Raw genomic sequence first — 15,613 nt, forward strand, 5'->3', positions numbered from 1 at the left:
CAGGCATGCAGTCACAGCTACTCGAGGAGACTGAGGTGGGAGGATCACTTAAGCTGGGAGGAGGTCGAGACTGCAGTTAGCTATGAGCACCACTACACTCCAGCTTGGGCGACAGAGCAGGAGGCTGTCTCAAACAAAAAAATACAGCCCCTGTAATGTTGGTTAACACCCCTGAAAGTGCTATGCAAATAGAGCATTATATAAGTCATTTTGCTTTGTTTTTTTATTAAACAGAGATGGGGGTCTCGCTGTGTTGGCCAGGGTGGTCTTGAACTCCTGGCCTCAAGCAATCCTCACACCTCGGCCTTCCAAAGTGTTAGTTTCACAGGCATGAGCCACTGCGTCCATCCAGTAGAAGTATAATTAACTCCAAACAAGATTCTAAATAACTCGACGTGGGTCCTATTTTCCCTTGGCCAGAAAACTCACAGCTAAATGTAGTGTGCAATTACAGAACCAACTGATTCAAAGTTCCTGGCACTTCTCTCTCTTTCCTCTTCTATGTTCCAATTTTTTTTTAAATCTTATGTGTGTTCTTGTGTTTTAAATATTGTAAATATGTAAGTAAGTGAAAGACAAGCCTAAGACAAGCCTGCAAGTAAGTGAAAGAGACAGCCTAAATAATGATAGTATCAATAATAATAATATACAACTGGGATAGAGAAATGTGAGATTCAAGTTCAATCTCAATGCTACACGCCTTTAAGCATAATCTCCGCTGATTTAATAGTTGTGTCGAGGTATCTGGGTACAAATTTAACAGTTTCTAAACTGGGGATAAAGCAGGACCCAGCCCTGTAGGATGCCATTTAGATGTGGAATTTGAACTCTCTTTAGTCAGAATCTTCTGACTCAGTATGTTTGTAGGCCGAGGCTGTGGCACAGACTTCACAGTCACATTATAGCTGCAGAAGCTGTATGCACTTATACAGGGTGACCTGAAAACATAAGACTGTTTCAAAATGTTCTTGGTTAGTCTATGACCATTTTCTCAGGGAAGTGAGGCAATAAAATAGGGTAGGTGCTTGTAGATAAGTTGTGCCTTAATCCAGCTTCACACTGTGCATGATGCAAAAAGAAGTTATTAGTGCTAAGGGGTGACAGTTCAAAGAGATGTGCTCCTCTCTCAGTCTGAAAGACCAACAACCATTTCTCAGATAGGAATACAATAAAACAGGTAGCCAAATAGAATACCCTGACTAAATTCTTAAGAAGTCATCGAGGCCAGGCGCGGTGGCTCATGCCGGTAATCCCAGCACTTTGGGAGGCTAAGATGGGCGGATCACTTGAAGTCAGGAGTTCAAGGCCTGTTCACCAACATGGTGAAACTCCATCTCTACTAAAAACACAAAAATTAGTCAGGTATGATGGCGCATGCTTGTAATCCCAGCTACTTGGGAGGCTGAGGTGGAAGGATCACTTGAACCCAGGAGATGGAGGTTGCAATGAGCCAAGATCATGCCACTGCACTCCAGCCCAGGCGACAGAGCGAGACTCCATCATGAAGTCATCAAGTTCCTCAAAAGTTTCCAAACAAGCTCCTATGAGCCCTATGTGCTTTTAAATAGCTCCAACAGCTACCACCCATAACCCAAAGCCTAAACACTCACTAAACCTTGAGGGAATTACTCTCTCTGACTCAGTATCTTCATTTGTCAAATGAAATTCATAATACATCAACCTCATCAGGTTGTTGGAAGGGTTAAATGAGACTGCGTTTGTAAAGAGTTCAGAACAATGCCTGGCATGTAATAAACACTCAATATACAGTAGCTACCATTAATATTTGTTTAATAGTACCACTAGGCTCTCTCTATATATCATATTAATCCTCACCACAACCTTTGAAGACAAGAGCTATTATTCCTACATTGCAAATGAGGACACTGAATTTTCAGGGGTTAACCTGTCCAAGAACATACAAGCTAGTAAATGGACAAGATAAGGTTTGAGCCAGATCTAGCAGATATCAAAAATGTATTTTTCCCTTGACATTAAGATATCTTTAATTCTTGATTTGTTACAGTAAAAATAAGGCAGAAAGCACAAAGCAATGAAGTCCAAATAGTTCACTGCGATACAGTAATTTGGTTTTAGAAATGCTACGTGTATGGAAAAAGTCTGGAAATGTTTGCAGCCAGCTGTTCACTGTGTTTACCTCTGTAAAGTAAGATTGGGAAAGCCTTTTACCTTATGCTTTCTGTAGGTTTATATTGTCCGATCTTTTAAACAATTACACGGGCTTCTATGTAACCTTTACTGAAGGATGACATGTATACAGCACAAATGCTAACTATACAGCTGATTGAATTCTCACATACAGAACACACCCAAGGAAACAGCATGAGATAAAGAAACAGAACATCACCTGAACTGCTAAATCTCCCTGTGCCCGCTTTCTGTCACTGACCTCCTAGCAAAGGTCTGCCATGATCCTGACTGCTAACACTGTAGATTAATTCTGTCTAATTTTATGTAACTGGAATCACACAGTATTCACTCTTTACTCTTAGGTATGGCCTTTTTCTCTCAATGTGTGTGTGTATGTGTGTGTGTGTGTGTGTGTGTCTCCTCCGTGTCACTGTGCATAGTTGTAATTTCTTCATTCTTATTGCTGTGATGTTTTATATTATATTATTACACCCACTACTTATCTATTCTATTGCTGTTAGACATGTGAATCGTTTCAAATTTGGGGCTATTATGAAAAGTGTTGCTTGGAAAATTCTCAAACTTGTCCTTTAGCACTCATGTGGACCCAGTTTCTATTGAGTATTTAACTAGGAGAACTGTTGGGTTATATGGTATGGGTATGTTCAGCTTCAGAAGCATAAGGATTTTTTATATTTTTTTTTAAAGAAATGAGTGCAAACTATTTGCTGTATCAACCACATTTAATCTATCTGTATGTTTGTTTTTTTTTTTTTTTTAAGATGGAGTTTCGCTCTTGTTGCCCAGGCTGGAGTGCAGTGGCATGATTTCAGCTCACTGGAACCTCCACCTCCTGGGTTCAAGCGATTCTCCTGCCTCAGCCTCTTGAGCAGCTGGGACTACAGGTGCCTGCCACCACGCCCAGCTAATTTTTGAATTTTTAGTACAGACGGGGTTTCATCATGTTGGCCAGGCTGGCTTCAAACTCCTGACCTCAGGTGATTCGCCCACCTTGGCCTCCCCAAGTGCTGGGATTACAGGCATGAGCCACCGTGCCTGGCCTCCGTATGCATTTTCAATATCTTTATCCAAACTAGGTCCTATCTATGTTCTTATTGTGTTATTTGATATGAATGGTCATGTCTGTAAAAAGTAGTCCCTGAGTCTTCAGTCAGGAATCTGGCCTCCTACAAGACCACTGTGTTCTTCAGAAAATCATTTTTAGTATTTATGGCATCTACCAAGGAGACAGTGTACTACATATGGGAAAGTACACCACAGAACTCAGCCACGGATGAGCAGCCTGATTTACCCAGGATGAGACTAACAACAGTATCCATAATCACACAGGGTGCTAACAGCCATACAATATTCCTTTTTTGTCTTAGGTTTCATGGGTATATTCGGTTTTGGACTTAGCTTGGCTACCGGCAGGTGGAACTGTTCCCTGCCTGGTCATCTTCATCTACCATAAGAACCGTTCCCAAATGCCCTCCTACCCGCCACAAACCGGTCTTTCTCTAGCCAATCCTTCCACTCCTCTGCTCTTCTGTTCTTCACTGTCCAAGTGGGCATGGAACCTCATGACTGGACTATAAATTCTCCCAGGTGGGGCCATGACTTCCAGCTTTTCAGGGGGGGCAGCGAAGGGAGGTGCTGCTTTGTGAGGTGCTCTGAGCTGAGGTTCTAAGGCAACCGGAGAGCTACCGCAGACAACCTCAGGGGCATGAGAGGCTCCAGGGTGTGGAGCCCAGGAGTGTCTCATCCCTCATGTTGAAGCCTGCACCACCCTTAGCACTTTTCAAAGCCGTGTGCTGGATTAACACCGTTAGCAATGAAATCTTGACAGTCATGGCTTATTAGGAGGCAGAACATAGTGGTTAAAGCTGGCCTGGAAGTGAGTCTGCCTGACTTCACTTCCCCGCTCTGCAATTGCCTAACTTTGTTTTCTGTGTCCCTCTGTCATGGGTTGTAGGGAATACAGAAGATAATGTAAGTGCATGCTTAGCACAGAGCAGGCACTCAAAAAATGTTAGCTGCTATTAATATATTACTATGGCATAGAGATTAAGACTACAGGCTTGGAAGCCGGACTCCCCAGCCAAACTCCAGCTCTACCACTCACTGGTATATGATGCAGGCTGTGTACTTAATGTCTCCACGCCTCAGTTCCCTCATCTGTAAAACGGGGATCTGAATCCTACCTCACAAAATACATGTGAAGATCACTGAATATATTATGGTCTTAGAATGGTGCCTGGCATATTAAAAGTCCTGTATATGTTTTAACTATGGTTATTATTGCAAGCAGATCAAATAAATATTTCTCACACAAATCTTTCAAATGTAAATGGATGCTGCTGTGATTAACAGAACACAAATTCATCTGAAACACTCCTGAATTCATAGTGTTTTCTAAATCAACTTATGATTGAAGGTACAACTAATGCCATGAGAGACTAGGACACTCTAACAATAAAAAAAAGTGGGCTCTTGGTTCATGCCTGTAATCCCAGCACTTTGGGAGACCAAGGTGGCAGGTAACTTGAGGCCAGGAGTTTGAGACCAGCCTGGTCAACATGGCGAAACCCCATCTCTACTAAAAATACAAAAATTAGCCACGCGTGGTGGCCCATGCCTGTGATCCCAGCTACTCAGGAGGCTGAGGCACAAGAATTGCTTGAACCCGGGAGGTGGAGGTTGCAGTGAGCCAAGATCACACCACTGCACTCTAGCCTGGGCGACAGAGTGAGACCCTGTCTCAAAAAAAAAAAAAAAAAAAGTACACTGTCATATTCAAAGGGTATGAAAACCTCTGGGTTTGCTTGCTTGTTTATTATTTTATCTTTACAGGGAATATTATTTTATCTTTATAGGGAACTGAACCCAAGAGAAGACATATGATTTTCCCACGATCACTCACCGAGGTGCTCAGGACTAGAACTCAGCTTGAGTCCCTGCCTTGGACATTGTACCAGGCCGCCAATTAAAGTCCTGGAAGCTTCCCCCAGGCTTTCCTCTGAGACCTACTGCAAGTAAAATAATCCTTTAAAAGTTAGTTTTCTAACACAACCACTTTTGCTCCAGTCTCTACTCTATCCTTTACAAGGAAGTTGAGTAGTAAGTTGGCCAGTGAAAAATTATGTAAATTCAAACAAATTACCTAACCTGTGGGCACCTGAGCTTTCCTATTTGCAAAAGGCAAAGAATGCTAGCTTTCCTCTCCTCTGTGGAGCAAGAGTAAGGCATGGCCTAAGAATGTGCCACTCCTATCCTGGTCCCAGCACACAGCAATTCCTTGGTGCTTTTCCCAGTCCTGGTCAGCCTAGGAGAATATGACCCAGATGGTTAGACGACACTGTCCTCTCAGTCATCTGCCTGGCTGCAATACCCTAAAGCCATTGTTCTTCCCTCTTACCTCCTCAAACAAACCAGCAAGGTTGGCATCAGGAGTTTGGGGAGGGGAGAGTATCTGGTCAGAGGGTGATAACGCAGTACAGGCTCAGGCATTCTCTTTGATTTGTCCTCTTCCCCCTCTCTCCTTAAGTCAACTGTGAGCAGCTGAAGTCGCTAATATTTCCCAGGTATCAACTTCACAGACTAAGGGCATGCAGCACAATGGCCATTAAAACATAATGAGCCTTTTTGGACATTTCTTGCTTTTCATAATTTGACAGACGAACCCTTCTCTTTCTATCTTTAGGACATGATGTAAAATCTATCTGAATCCGGAAATACCACTCTTAAAAATCAGAAATAACCCTCTGGCCACAGTATCCATTATTAAGCACCCCTTGGGATACTTGAGAAAAGGCATAAGCATTGCATGTGCCACAAAACCGCTCAGTTCTTAGCAAAGGGTTCCCCAGGACTCCAGAGACAAATGAGCAACTCCTCCAACTAAGGGCATCCCTTGATCTTGGCCTCACCCCTTCCTGTCTTTTATCAGTTGCTGGGAGAGAAAAACAGTCAACATAAACTGAGTTGCAATGTTGGCCTGAGTATTTCTCTGAAGGCTTCCCTTGAAAGTAACTAGAGGGAATAAGAAATAGGCATGGAAATTTTTTTTAATTAAAAAAAAAAACACCTCAAGGAAATGGGCAAGTGTTGATTTGAAGCAGGAATTGACAGAAAAAAATATCAGAGTACAGTAGCAAATGTGTGGCCAGATCATCAGGGAACACAAGGCAAGAGCACTAAACAAGAGTATGGGTAAAAGAAGAAAGCTAGCCTATGTCCACTTAAAGTTGGAAATCTAGATTGAAATTTTAAGTTGATCACGATACTAGATGAAAACATTAAGGAGCTAAAGAAGCTGTTCACAGACACACACACACACACACACACACGTTCTGTATGAGTCTGTTCAGAAACAGGCAAAATTAAGCTATGGTATTTGGGATACCTCATTTAGGTGGTAAAACTAAGAAGAAAAGCAAGGATTACCATAGGTCAGGATAGCGTTACATTTAGGGAACTTTTGGTGCTACAATACTCTATTTCTTGACTTGGGTAGTGACTATACAGGTGCTTGCTTTATAATCATTTGCTATGCATTTGTATTTTATGATATTTTTATTCCACAATAAAAAATAAGTTAAAAAATAAAAAAATTTCAAGTACATAAGATTAGCATTATATTAAGAAGCTTTAGCAGTTTAGCAAAAGACTGGAGCCAATACCAGAATAATTCATGCAAGAGAAAGCAAACATGGTCATTTAAATAAAAGGCACTCCTCTCCAAGCCTAATTTTATGGTTTGCTTTGGTGTGGAGGCTCAAAGTCTATCATATACAAAATCATACCAGCAAACTGCCCAGGATGATAAATAATGTAGCATACCTACCAATCAGAAAGTGTGTACAGCTCTTTGTCAATGCTCACATTTCCTCACTATCACTATTTATGGAGCACTGTCACATACCTTAACTCACAGCCAGCGGCTGGTGCTATCCACACTGCAGAGATTTTTTTTTTTTTTTTTTTTTTTTTAAGTAGCCTCAGACAGTGGAAGATTCACCCCAGGTACAGCTGAAGCAAGCAGACACTGGACCAGCACCAGATCTCCGATGGCCATCCCAGGGTCCCTTTATAACAATGACTTTCCCATTCCCATGAGGTGAACAGGCTCACAATTTTTCCATGTGTTAATAAGAAGCTGAAGAGAAACAAGTAAATTACTGTCATCATGAAAAGGTTACCTCTTCTGAGTCACTTTCACTTTTCAATTAAAGCACCTGCCAAGGGCATTATAAAGATTAGCTTCCCTCACTAGACCATGAACACCTTGAGAATGGAGCTGTGCCCTCTCATTTCTGAAGAGTTTGTGTGGTTTCTGGAATATGATACCTGCTCATTAAACACGTGCACACGCCATCAATAAATAATATAAATAATAAATGAATTCATTAATATATGAAGGCAAAAACTGATGAATTCACAGTGTGGTGTTTTCCACCCCATTCCATCATTCATTCATGCATTAAGACTTTTAAAAGCAGCTAAAATGAAAGGCAGTAACTGCCCTTTTAACAGATTGCCAATACATCCTCCACTACTTAAAAAAGGGTTTCATGTCATATATAAATCTCAGAAGTGGAGAGGGCTGACAGGTTAATTATAGACACAAAGAACAGGGACAAATGGACTATGAGGTAAGCGAGTTGAAATGTGCAGAGGCAATGTCCTCCCTAGACAAGCATTTATTAATAAGCCTGCAAGGATTTACCCAGCCCGGCCAGGCACAGGTCTGCACCAAGCCTGGGGGCAATTTGGGGAACGCACAGTTCCTGCGCTTGAGGAATTAGGCTGGTGGCTGGAAAGTCAGTGTGTACCTTTGAGAATAATCAGAGATCTCTGTGGCACGAGGCAAACAGGTGGAAGACAAGGCCCAAAAACTGACCTGCCTACTCTTTTAGGGGGGTGAGATAGTCAGAGAAGATCTCCTCACTGGGCCAGGCCAACCCGGAAAGAAGCATGGGTAGGACTGTGGCTGGCAGACAAGTCAAGAGGAGGCCACCAATTCTTCTCCTGCAACTCCCACCAAACTCCTTCAGCTGCTGGAGGCAGGGGCTTGAGTCAAAAGGATCCATAAGGATCATTCCCTTCCTTCTCCACCCTTCCCCCAACCCCAAGCAAAAAGAAGGATGTTTAGAAGGCCTGGGAGACAAGCTGAAGGGCCCAAGAATGGAATGTGCCGCCTACAGGCAAGGAGTGGCCATGGTTGGAGAAAAAGGGGACTTCTTTTTCTCCCTTTCCTCATTCGAGGAACTTATTGAGTCTCTTCTTGGTGCCCAAGCACTGAATGTGACATTTCTCAGTGGGACATCAACCTGTGTTTGGCCAGATTAAATGGCCAAAGCCCAGACCTCTGAACACTGAGTCTGGGTCTCCCTGGGGGTTTCACTTTATCAGGGGGGCAATGGTTCTGGTGGCCTCTGATACAACGTAAGTCCCTCTAAAGATCCGAGGCCCCTCTAAGATTTCAAGCACCACCACCCCACCCCAGGTGGAAACCCCATCCCAGTATCTACTCATGCCCTGAGAAAAAAGGGCTGGTGTGGGGAGGGGAAGGAGATAATCTGGGAATGCTAGGAAGAATGACGGCGGGGCCACGTTCCGCAGAGGGGAGAAGAATGAACAAGAGGGTTTACTTGAGTTTGTTTGTTGTGTTTATTTCCCAAATCCAGCACATTCTTCAAAAGGCATTCAAGGGGCGAGCCTCGGCCGTGGATCAAGTCCAAAGAGCGTGTTTCGGTTGTTTTTTTTTAGGTTAACCCCACTTATCCCCCACCCCAGTAAACTTCCCACCCACCCCACCTCACTTTCCAGGTCTTTCCTGTTGCGTTCGGCTGCACTGCGATTTGGGAAGAAGTGCCATCTCCCAGCGCCCCGGTCCCCTCGCTGGTGGACAAAGAACTAACACCCGCCCCGCCGCGCTTCCGGGGCCAAGGAACGAAAACTGCCTTCTTTTTTCTGGCATACACGGAGCGCGCCCGCAGCTGGTCGGCCAGCCCGGGAGCGCAGCCTCCGCGAAGGTGCGGCGGGGAGCGGCGGGGCCCGGGCGCTAGGAGAGCGCTCAACGAACAGCGCACCTGGACGCGCCCCGCGGCGGTCCCGACTCCGTCCCCGACAGCGCCAGCGGGGCCCCAGTCTCCGCACATCCCCTCCTAGAGCGCCCCGCTTCCACGCGCGTCCCAGCTGCTCTTACCCGGGAAATGGCGAGAGGCTGCTCGAAGTCCTTGCCGCCCACGAGGCGGAAGCCCCACGGCCCCGGGCCCTGGAGGACGATCTGCTGGGTGGTCATGGCGCGGCTGTGGCGGGCGACTACCTGCGGGGACAGACGGGCAGGACGCGCGGCACGGCTTACAGGGCTCCACCGGCAGCTGTCGTAGAAAGAGAAGCGCGGCGCGGGCCCGGGTAGCCTGGGGCTGGCGGGGGCAGGGCAACCGCTAGGGCCAGGGCGGGGTGGGCTCCGCCCAGGCCGCGTAGCCGCCCGCCGCCCTCCGCCCCGCCCGTCCTCCCGCCCGCAGCCGCTCCCCGCCCTGCGCGCCTGCCTAGGGGCCCCAGCCCAGAGTCCCGCCAAGAGAACGCGAGTCAGATGCGGGGCCGGGGTTCTCGGCAGCTCTGCCGGGGACCCCACAGCGCCTCCCTCCCTCCTGTACGCACGGCCGCACCGCGGCTCTCAGGCCCGGGGCGGGTGCTAGGTGAGAGGGAAGCAGGTCCCAACAGCGAGACAAACTCGCGCCTGGTGCTTTGTAAAACGAGAACTTTTGAAGTGCTGTGCCAAATCAGCCCTCTGAGGTCAGCTCCGGCTTCCCATTTGCTTTTTGTAATCGGTAATGATGTTTAAAAGGTGCTTTCGAATGATCTCATTTGATGCTGAGGCAACCCGGGCGTTTAGTCCCATTTTACAGATGAAGTAACTGAGTCTGCTCAGTAGATGAGAAGACTTGCCCGAGGCTACACCACTCGTCAGCATCTGGACCACTGCCAGGTCCCAGTGCTACAGAACCCCATCCTGGAACTTTTATAATGCTAATGAGACCATCACACAGGTTATAACTGAACTTCAAGACCTTCCTAGAAATCTTTCCTCCAGGCTGGATGGAGTTCGTGGGTAGGTTCTGACCTCAACAGTTCAAACCTCAAGTTTGGGGCGGGCCAAGGGCTAAGTGCAAAAAAAGAGCTGAGTGCGGAGACCTGGATTCCCAGCCTCCCATCAGCCTCCTAGGCAGGCTCCCTGATGCCCTCCCGGTCGAGTGCATTCTCCATGCCGGACCAGATCATGTCTTATGCTGTCCATGGTGTCCCCACCTCACCACGGGTAAAAACCCAGATCCTTACAATGCCAACAGGGCCACACCTAGAATGGCCCCAACTCCCTCTCTGACCCCAACTCCTCCTGCCCTTTCCTCACCTGCCCGCCACTCTGCCAGGCTGTGCTCCTTGCTCCTGACTCAGGGCCTTGCCTCAGGACCCTGTCTGCAATGCTCTTCTACCAGACATCCCCACCACTCTCTGTGTTCACATGTCATTTTCTAGGGGCTGGACACGTGGCTCCAGCCTGGAATCCCAGCACTTTGGAAGGCTGAGGCAGGAGGATCAGTTGAGCCCAGGAATTCTAGACCAGCCCCAGCAACATGGCAAGACCCTGTCTCTACAAGAAAATTAAAAAATTAAAATTAGCCGGGTTTGGTGGCGCACACCTGTCCCAGCTACTCGTGAGACTGAGGTGGGAGGATGGCTTGAGCCAGAGAGGTCAAGGCTGCAGTGAGCTGTGGTCGTGCAACTGTACTCCAGCCTGGGTGACAGAGTGAGACCCTATTTCAAAAAAATAAAAAATAAAAAAACATGCAAATGTGATTTTCTGAGGTCATCTCTAAGCATCATTTAAGATATCCTCTCTAGAATGCTCTATTACCTTCCCCTGCCTTATTTTTTTCCTTTGTATGTATCACCATCTGGCATACTCTACATTTTGCATATGTATTTGTTCCACCCCACTCTTAAGCATTAATTCCATGAGGACAGGGGTTTTTATCTGTTTAAATCATTGCTGTGCCCCAGTGCCTACAATAGTGCCTGGCACGTAGTACTTAATGGATGTAACACATTGGCCATCCTCAGGACCACTCACTCTCTCTGGGCCCAGTTTCTTCGCAGTTTTCTTGGCACCCATTCATCCTGGCACCCAGGCCCCAGCACAGTGCTTGGCATAGAGCTCATGCTCCATGAGTTTGTTCAGTACACAGCTCTGTCTCCCTGTGATCCTGGCCTACCTACTGAGGAGCCCTGTATACAGATTTACACATAAAAAGATTATCTTGCTCGTCCAATTGTGTGACAGCACAAATGCCTATGTTTGGGAATGGTTTGTTTGCTTTTAGAAATCAAAGTGGAGGGCCGGGCACAGTGGCTCACACCTGTAATCCCAAAACTTTGGGAAGTGGAGGCGGGAGGATCACCTGAGGTCTGGAATTTGAGACCAGCCTAACCAACATAGAGAAACCCCATTTCTACTGAAAATACCAAAAATTAGTTGGGCGTGGTGGCACATGCCTGTAATCCCAGCTGCTCGGGAGGCTGAGGCAGAAGAATCACTTGAACCAGGGAGGTGGAGGTTGTGGTGAGCCTAGATCGTGCCATTACACTACAGCCTGTGCAACAAGAGCGAAACTCGGTCTCAAAAAAAAAAAAAAAAAAAGGAAATCAAAGTGGAGCTATATCATTATACATCCCTCTCAACCTCTTGCATCCTGATATTCTTTCCTGAACCTGAGAAAAAGGAATGGTGTTATAGGTGTTATAGCCAGTAACCAGCCACCTGCTTTATGAACACCAAAAATACATTCTCTTTGTTCAAGACTCTGTTGATTAGAAAGCATGACTGTGTTTCAAGTCCCTGCAGAATTTGCAGGAATCACCAAATTCTGAATCTGTCCCTAGATGTGTAACCATCTTGAATATTTTCTGTCCTAGAAGGAGAAAAGGGTTGAAAAGCCACAGTTTCTGTGCTTCTGAGGGCAGAGACTGCCTTTCATTCATTCCAAGTGCCCTGCTAGCATGGACCTCAATCATAGTAGGTGTCGATAAGTGTTTATTCCATACAATAGTCTATACAGACATAGTGCACTAGTGTGTTAGCAAAATGTCTGTGAGACTTGAGTCCTCAGTTGCTTTGTTGTTAAATGTTCTCGGTTGTAGTCTAGCTCTACATAGCAAGAGCTATAAAACAGTCAACCCTTTGACCCAGTCATCCACTTTCTGGGCAACAATTCCAAGGACATAATTTTTAAAAAGAAAAATGCTATATGTATACAGATATTTATAGCTGCATTATTTATAATGACAAAAAACTGGAATCAACCAGTAACAGAAAAGTGGCTAAATATGGTATGGCTGTAAGAGGGAAGAGTATGCAGCATGAAAATAACCATGAAAACTATGAAGAGACAGGGAAATGTGTTTTCAAAATATATAAAAAGAGTGCAACAAAATTATTTGTATACCATGTTAAAAAAATAAAAGCTTATATACCTATTGAAATTAAGAGAAAGTAGGAAAACTACTGGCAGACAGAATGAGAATTTTTTTAATAATTGCCTCTAATGATGCAAAATTTTCATAATAAACATCAAAACGGTCCCAGCTCCTTGGATGGAGACTAAATGCTAGTCTTTCTCAGGATAGAGACCTGATCATTTAACTTTTTTTTTTTAGACAGAGTCTCACTCTATTGCCCAGGCTGGAGTGCAGTGCAGTGGCACCATCTCTGCTCACTGCAACCTCTGTCGCCCAGGTTCAAGCGATTCTCCTGCCTCAGCCTTCCAAGTAGCTGGGATTACAGGCTCCTGCCACCACGCCTGGCTAATTTTTGTTTTTTTTAGTAGAGATGGGGTTTCACCATGTTGGCTAGGCTGGTCTCAAACTCCTGACCTCAAGTGATCCACCCACCTCGGCCTCTGGAAGTGCTGGAATTGCAGGCGTGAGCTACCGCGCCCGGCCTCCATTTATCTTTTTTATCTCCTCTTCTCTCCCCCAGCCAGCTAGCTCTGAACTGGGCACATAGCATATAAACTCAGAAAATACCCAGAAACAGATTGACGGCTCTCACCCCAAAACGTAAACAATCTTCCCTTACTTTAAACACCATTACTTACTTATTCATGCTTTCCAGTTCCCTCAGACCCTCCACTCCTGCCCAGTGCTAGTTGAATGGCCTTAAGCAACCTCTCTGAACTTCAGTTTGCCTTATTTTTATTATTATAACACATTCCATGAAAGTTTGTTGACCTAAACAGCCTCCATTCAACATCTGGGTGTTCTAGGGCAGGCAGGGAGAATGAGAAGAGGAGGCAAGGCGGGTGGAAAATGCAAGGATGGGACAGTGGTCTCTCCAGCTCTAAGTCCAGTTTTACAATGTGACGTGGGTGGGAAATGGTTGCTGACCTGGCTCCCCCAGCCTGGCCTCTGCAGAGCTGGCAACCCCCACACCCAGGGTGCAATTGCCAGGACCTTTTAGAGCCACTGTGTGGAGACTGCTTCCTGGAACAACAGCCCCATTTCTTAAAGGCAGTAAGTCTAAGATTGTGCTCAGCTTTACAGTAAGTCTCGTTGACTTTGCAGAACAAGTCCTGGACTTGCCCAGCTAACTCAAGAGCCCTCTGTGGGGCTAGGCTTCTAGCTGGGACCAAGCGAAAGCGAGCGACTCCTGACTGGGAGGTCCGCTCTGGTCTGTAAGGCCAGGCTCTGCGCAGCCAACCAAAGAACCGCCGGAAGCTCTGGTTTCACCGCGGCTGAGTGCAGATCGCGCACCGGTTCTCACGTCTCCAAAGTGGTGCAACTGGCTGCCGCGGGCGCCCTGATCAAACAAGCAACTTGCTTCTCTTTGCTGTGAAAAGAACCGAAACTCAGGCTCAGAGCCTCGCAAAACAAAGACATCTTTACCCGCCCGGAGCTATCCTGTGTCACCCCTGACTCAGGGTCTGCGCGTCTTTGATGGAGCCCCACGCGCAACTCGTCGCGGCGCTGCTCCAGGCAGCTGGCTGCGTGCGAGACCCGGCGGGCAGAGGCTCTCCCGGCGGCGCTAGCGACTGGACGGGGAATTGAGCTCCCAATCCTTTTCTCCGGCTTTCTGCTCCAGCTCGGGAAATCTTGAAGTGTCCACTGGCAATTGGGTGCCTCTCGGATTCCAGTTGCACAAAGCATGCTCCGTGGGCTTCTGGATATAAAGACCCCTACCTGGGCACAGACCTGGCTGGCGTTCCCTCGGGGCTGGTGAGGTGTGAGCAGATGAACTGCCAGATCTGAGGCCTGCCGAGTGCCTAGTAAACAAAGAACTGAGGGACGAGCCCAGGGACCACAGCTATGTCACCCACCTGCCTCGTGGTTCCCATTCCACCTGGACAGGTGGCACTAGTGTTCTCAAAAGCAGAGAGAAACTTGGGCGATAATGTCTCAAGCATCCTTGAATATCAAAACGAGAAGAAGAAATTCCAAAACAGGGTCATAAATACGGTGGCTCATATTAAATGTTTATATTGAAAAATTAAAACAAAAAGACAATGTAATATGTTAGTATTAATGAATTAGATGAGGCACGGTGGCTTACACCTGTAATCCCAACACGTTGGGAAGCCGAGGCAGGAGGATCGCTTGAGCTCTAGAGTTCGAGACCAGCCAGCACAACATAGCAAGACCCTGTTTCTACAAAAAATACAAAAGTAGCTGGGTGTGGTGGCACATGACCTTCTTTAAATAACATCCTGCCTGATAAACTGTCTCTGGGACCAGGGAATTCAGCCTGCAACAGATCCAGAGAGACTAAGAGACTTCCCTAAAATCACTCAGTAACCAAGGAACAGGGCAAAGGAGGCAGGAAAAGGGCTAGAGAGACAGGCGAAGAGCTTTTGGATGTGAAGGGCCTTGTTAACAGGGCAGAAGGTTATTCAGAGGTTCCTGGTACCCCAGGAGACCCTTCAGGTCCACAATTCATGGAGTTCCAAAGAGCTAAATCTTCCTCCTGTGCTAACAGGGATGCCCACAGCCCAAGTGTCAGCATCTAGGAACTAGACTAGATCCTTTCAGGGATGGATTTTTCAGTTTCCTCCACGGAAGAAGTGGAATTTGAAACATACTTTAAAAGTACAAGCAACTATGGAGTCAGAAAGGCCATATGGGCAGCAGGGACAGAATGAACAAGGTAATGGGAAGGGAGTGGGATGGCCTGGTGGAATAACATTATTGATGATAGGCAGGCTGGAAATTTTGCTGGGGAGGGCTCTGAATGTCAGTGATCTGATGTGGATGCGGTGGGAACAGGCAAAGGCTTCCCGTCAGCCCCTCTCATTCCACCCATACACTCTGTCTCTATAACTCCATCCTCCCCCACCAATCCATTTCCTCTCAGGGTTTGCCTGTGCTGCTGGCCTGGTCTGGCCATAGCTGATACTGAAGCTGA

The 15,613-nt window shown here is 46.5% G+C and overlaps 1 protein-coding gene across 1 annotated transcript in view; it reads right to left on the reverse strand.

The window, feature by feature from the left end:
- The window catches only part of PDLIM1 (PDZ and LIM domain 1), a 56,349-nt gene extending 46,475 nt beyond the window's left edge, over positions 1 to 9,874 (reverse strand). The window contains exon 1 of the mRNA XM_050802822.1: positions 9,362 to 9,874. Within this exon, the coding sequence (XP_050658779.1) occupies positions 9,362 to 9,457 (96 nt within the window). The 5' untranslated portion in view covers positions 9,458 to 9,874. The remainder of the gene's footprint in view (positions 1 to 9,361) is intronic.
- Positions 9,875 to 15,613: the final 5,739 nt, after the last annotated feature.

This window comes from Macaca thibetana, chromosome 9 (genome assembly GCF_024542745.1).
Source record: "Macaca thibetana thibetana isolate TM-01 chromosome 9, ASM2454274v1, whole genome shotgun sequence".
Classification (NCBI taxonomy): Eukaryota; Metazoa; Chordata; class Mammalia; order Primates; family Cercopithecidae; genus Macaca; species Macaca thibetana.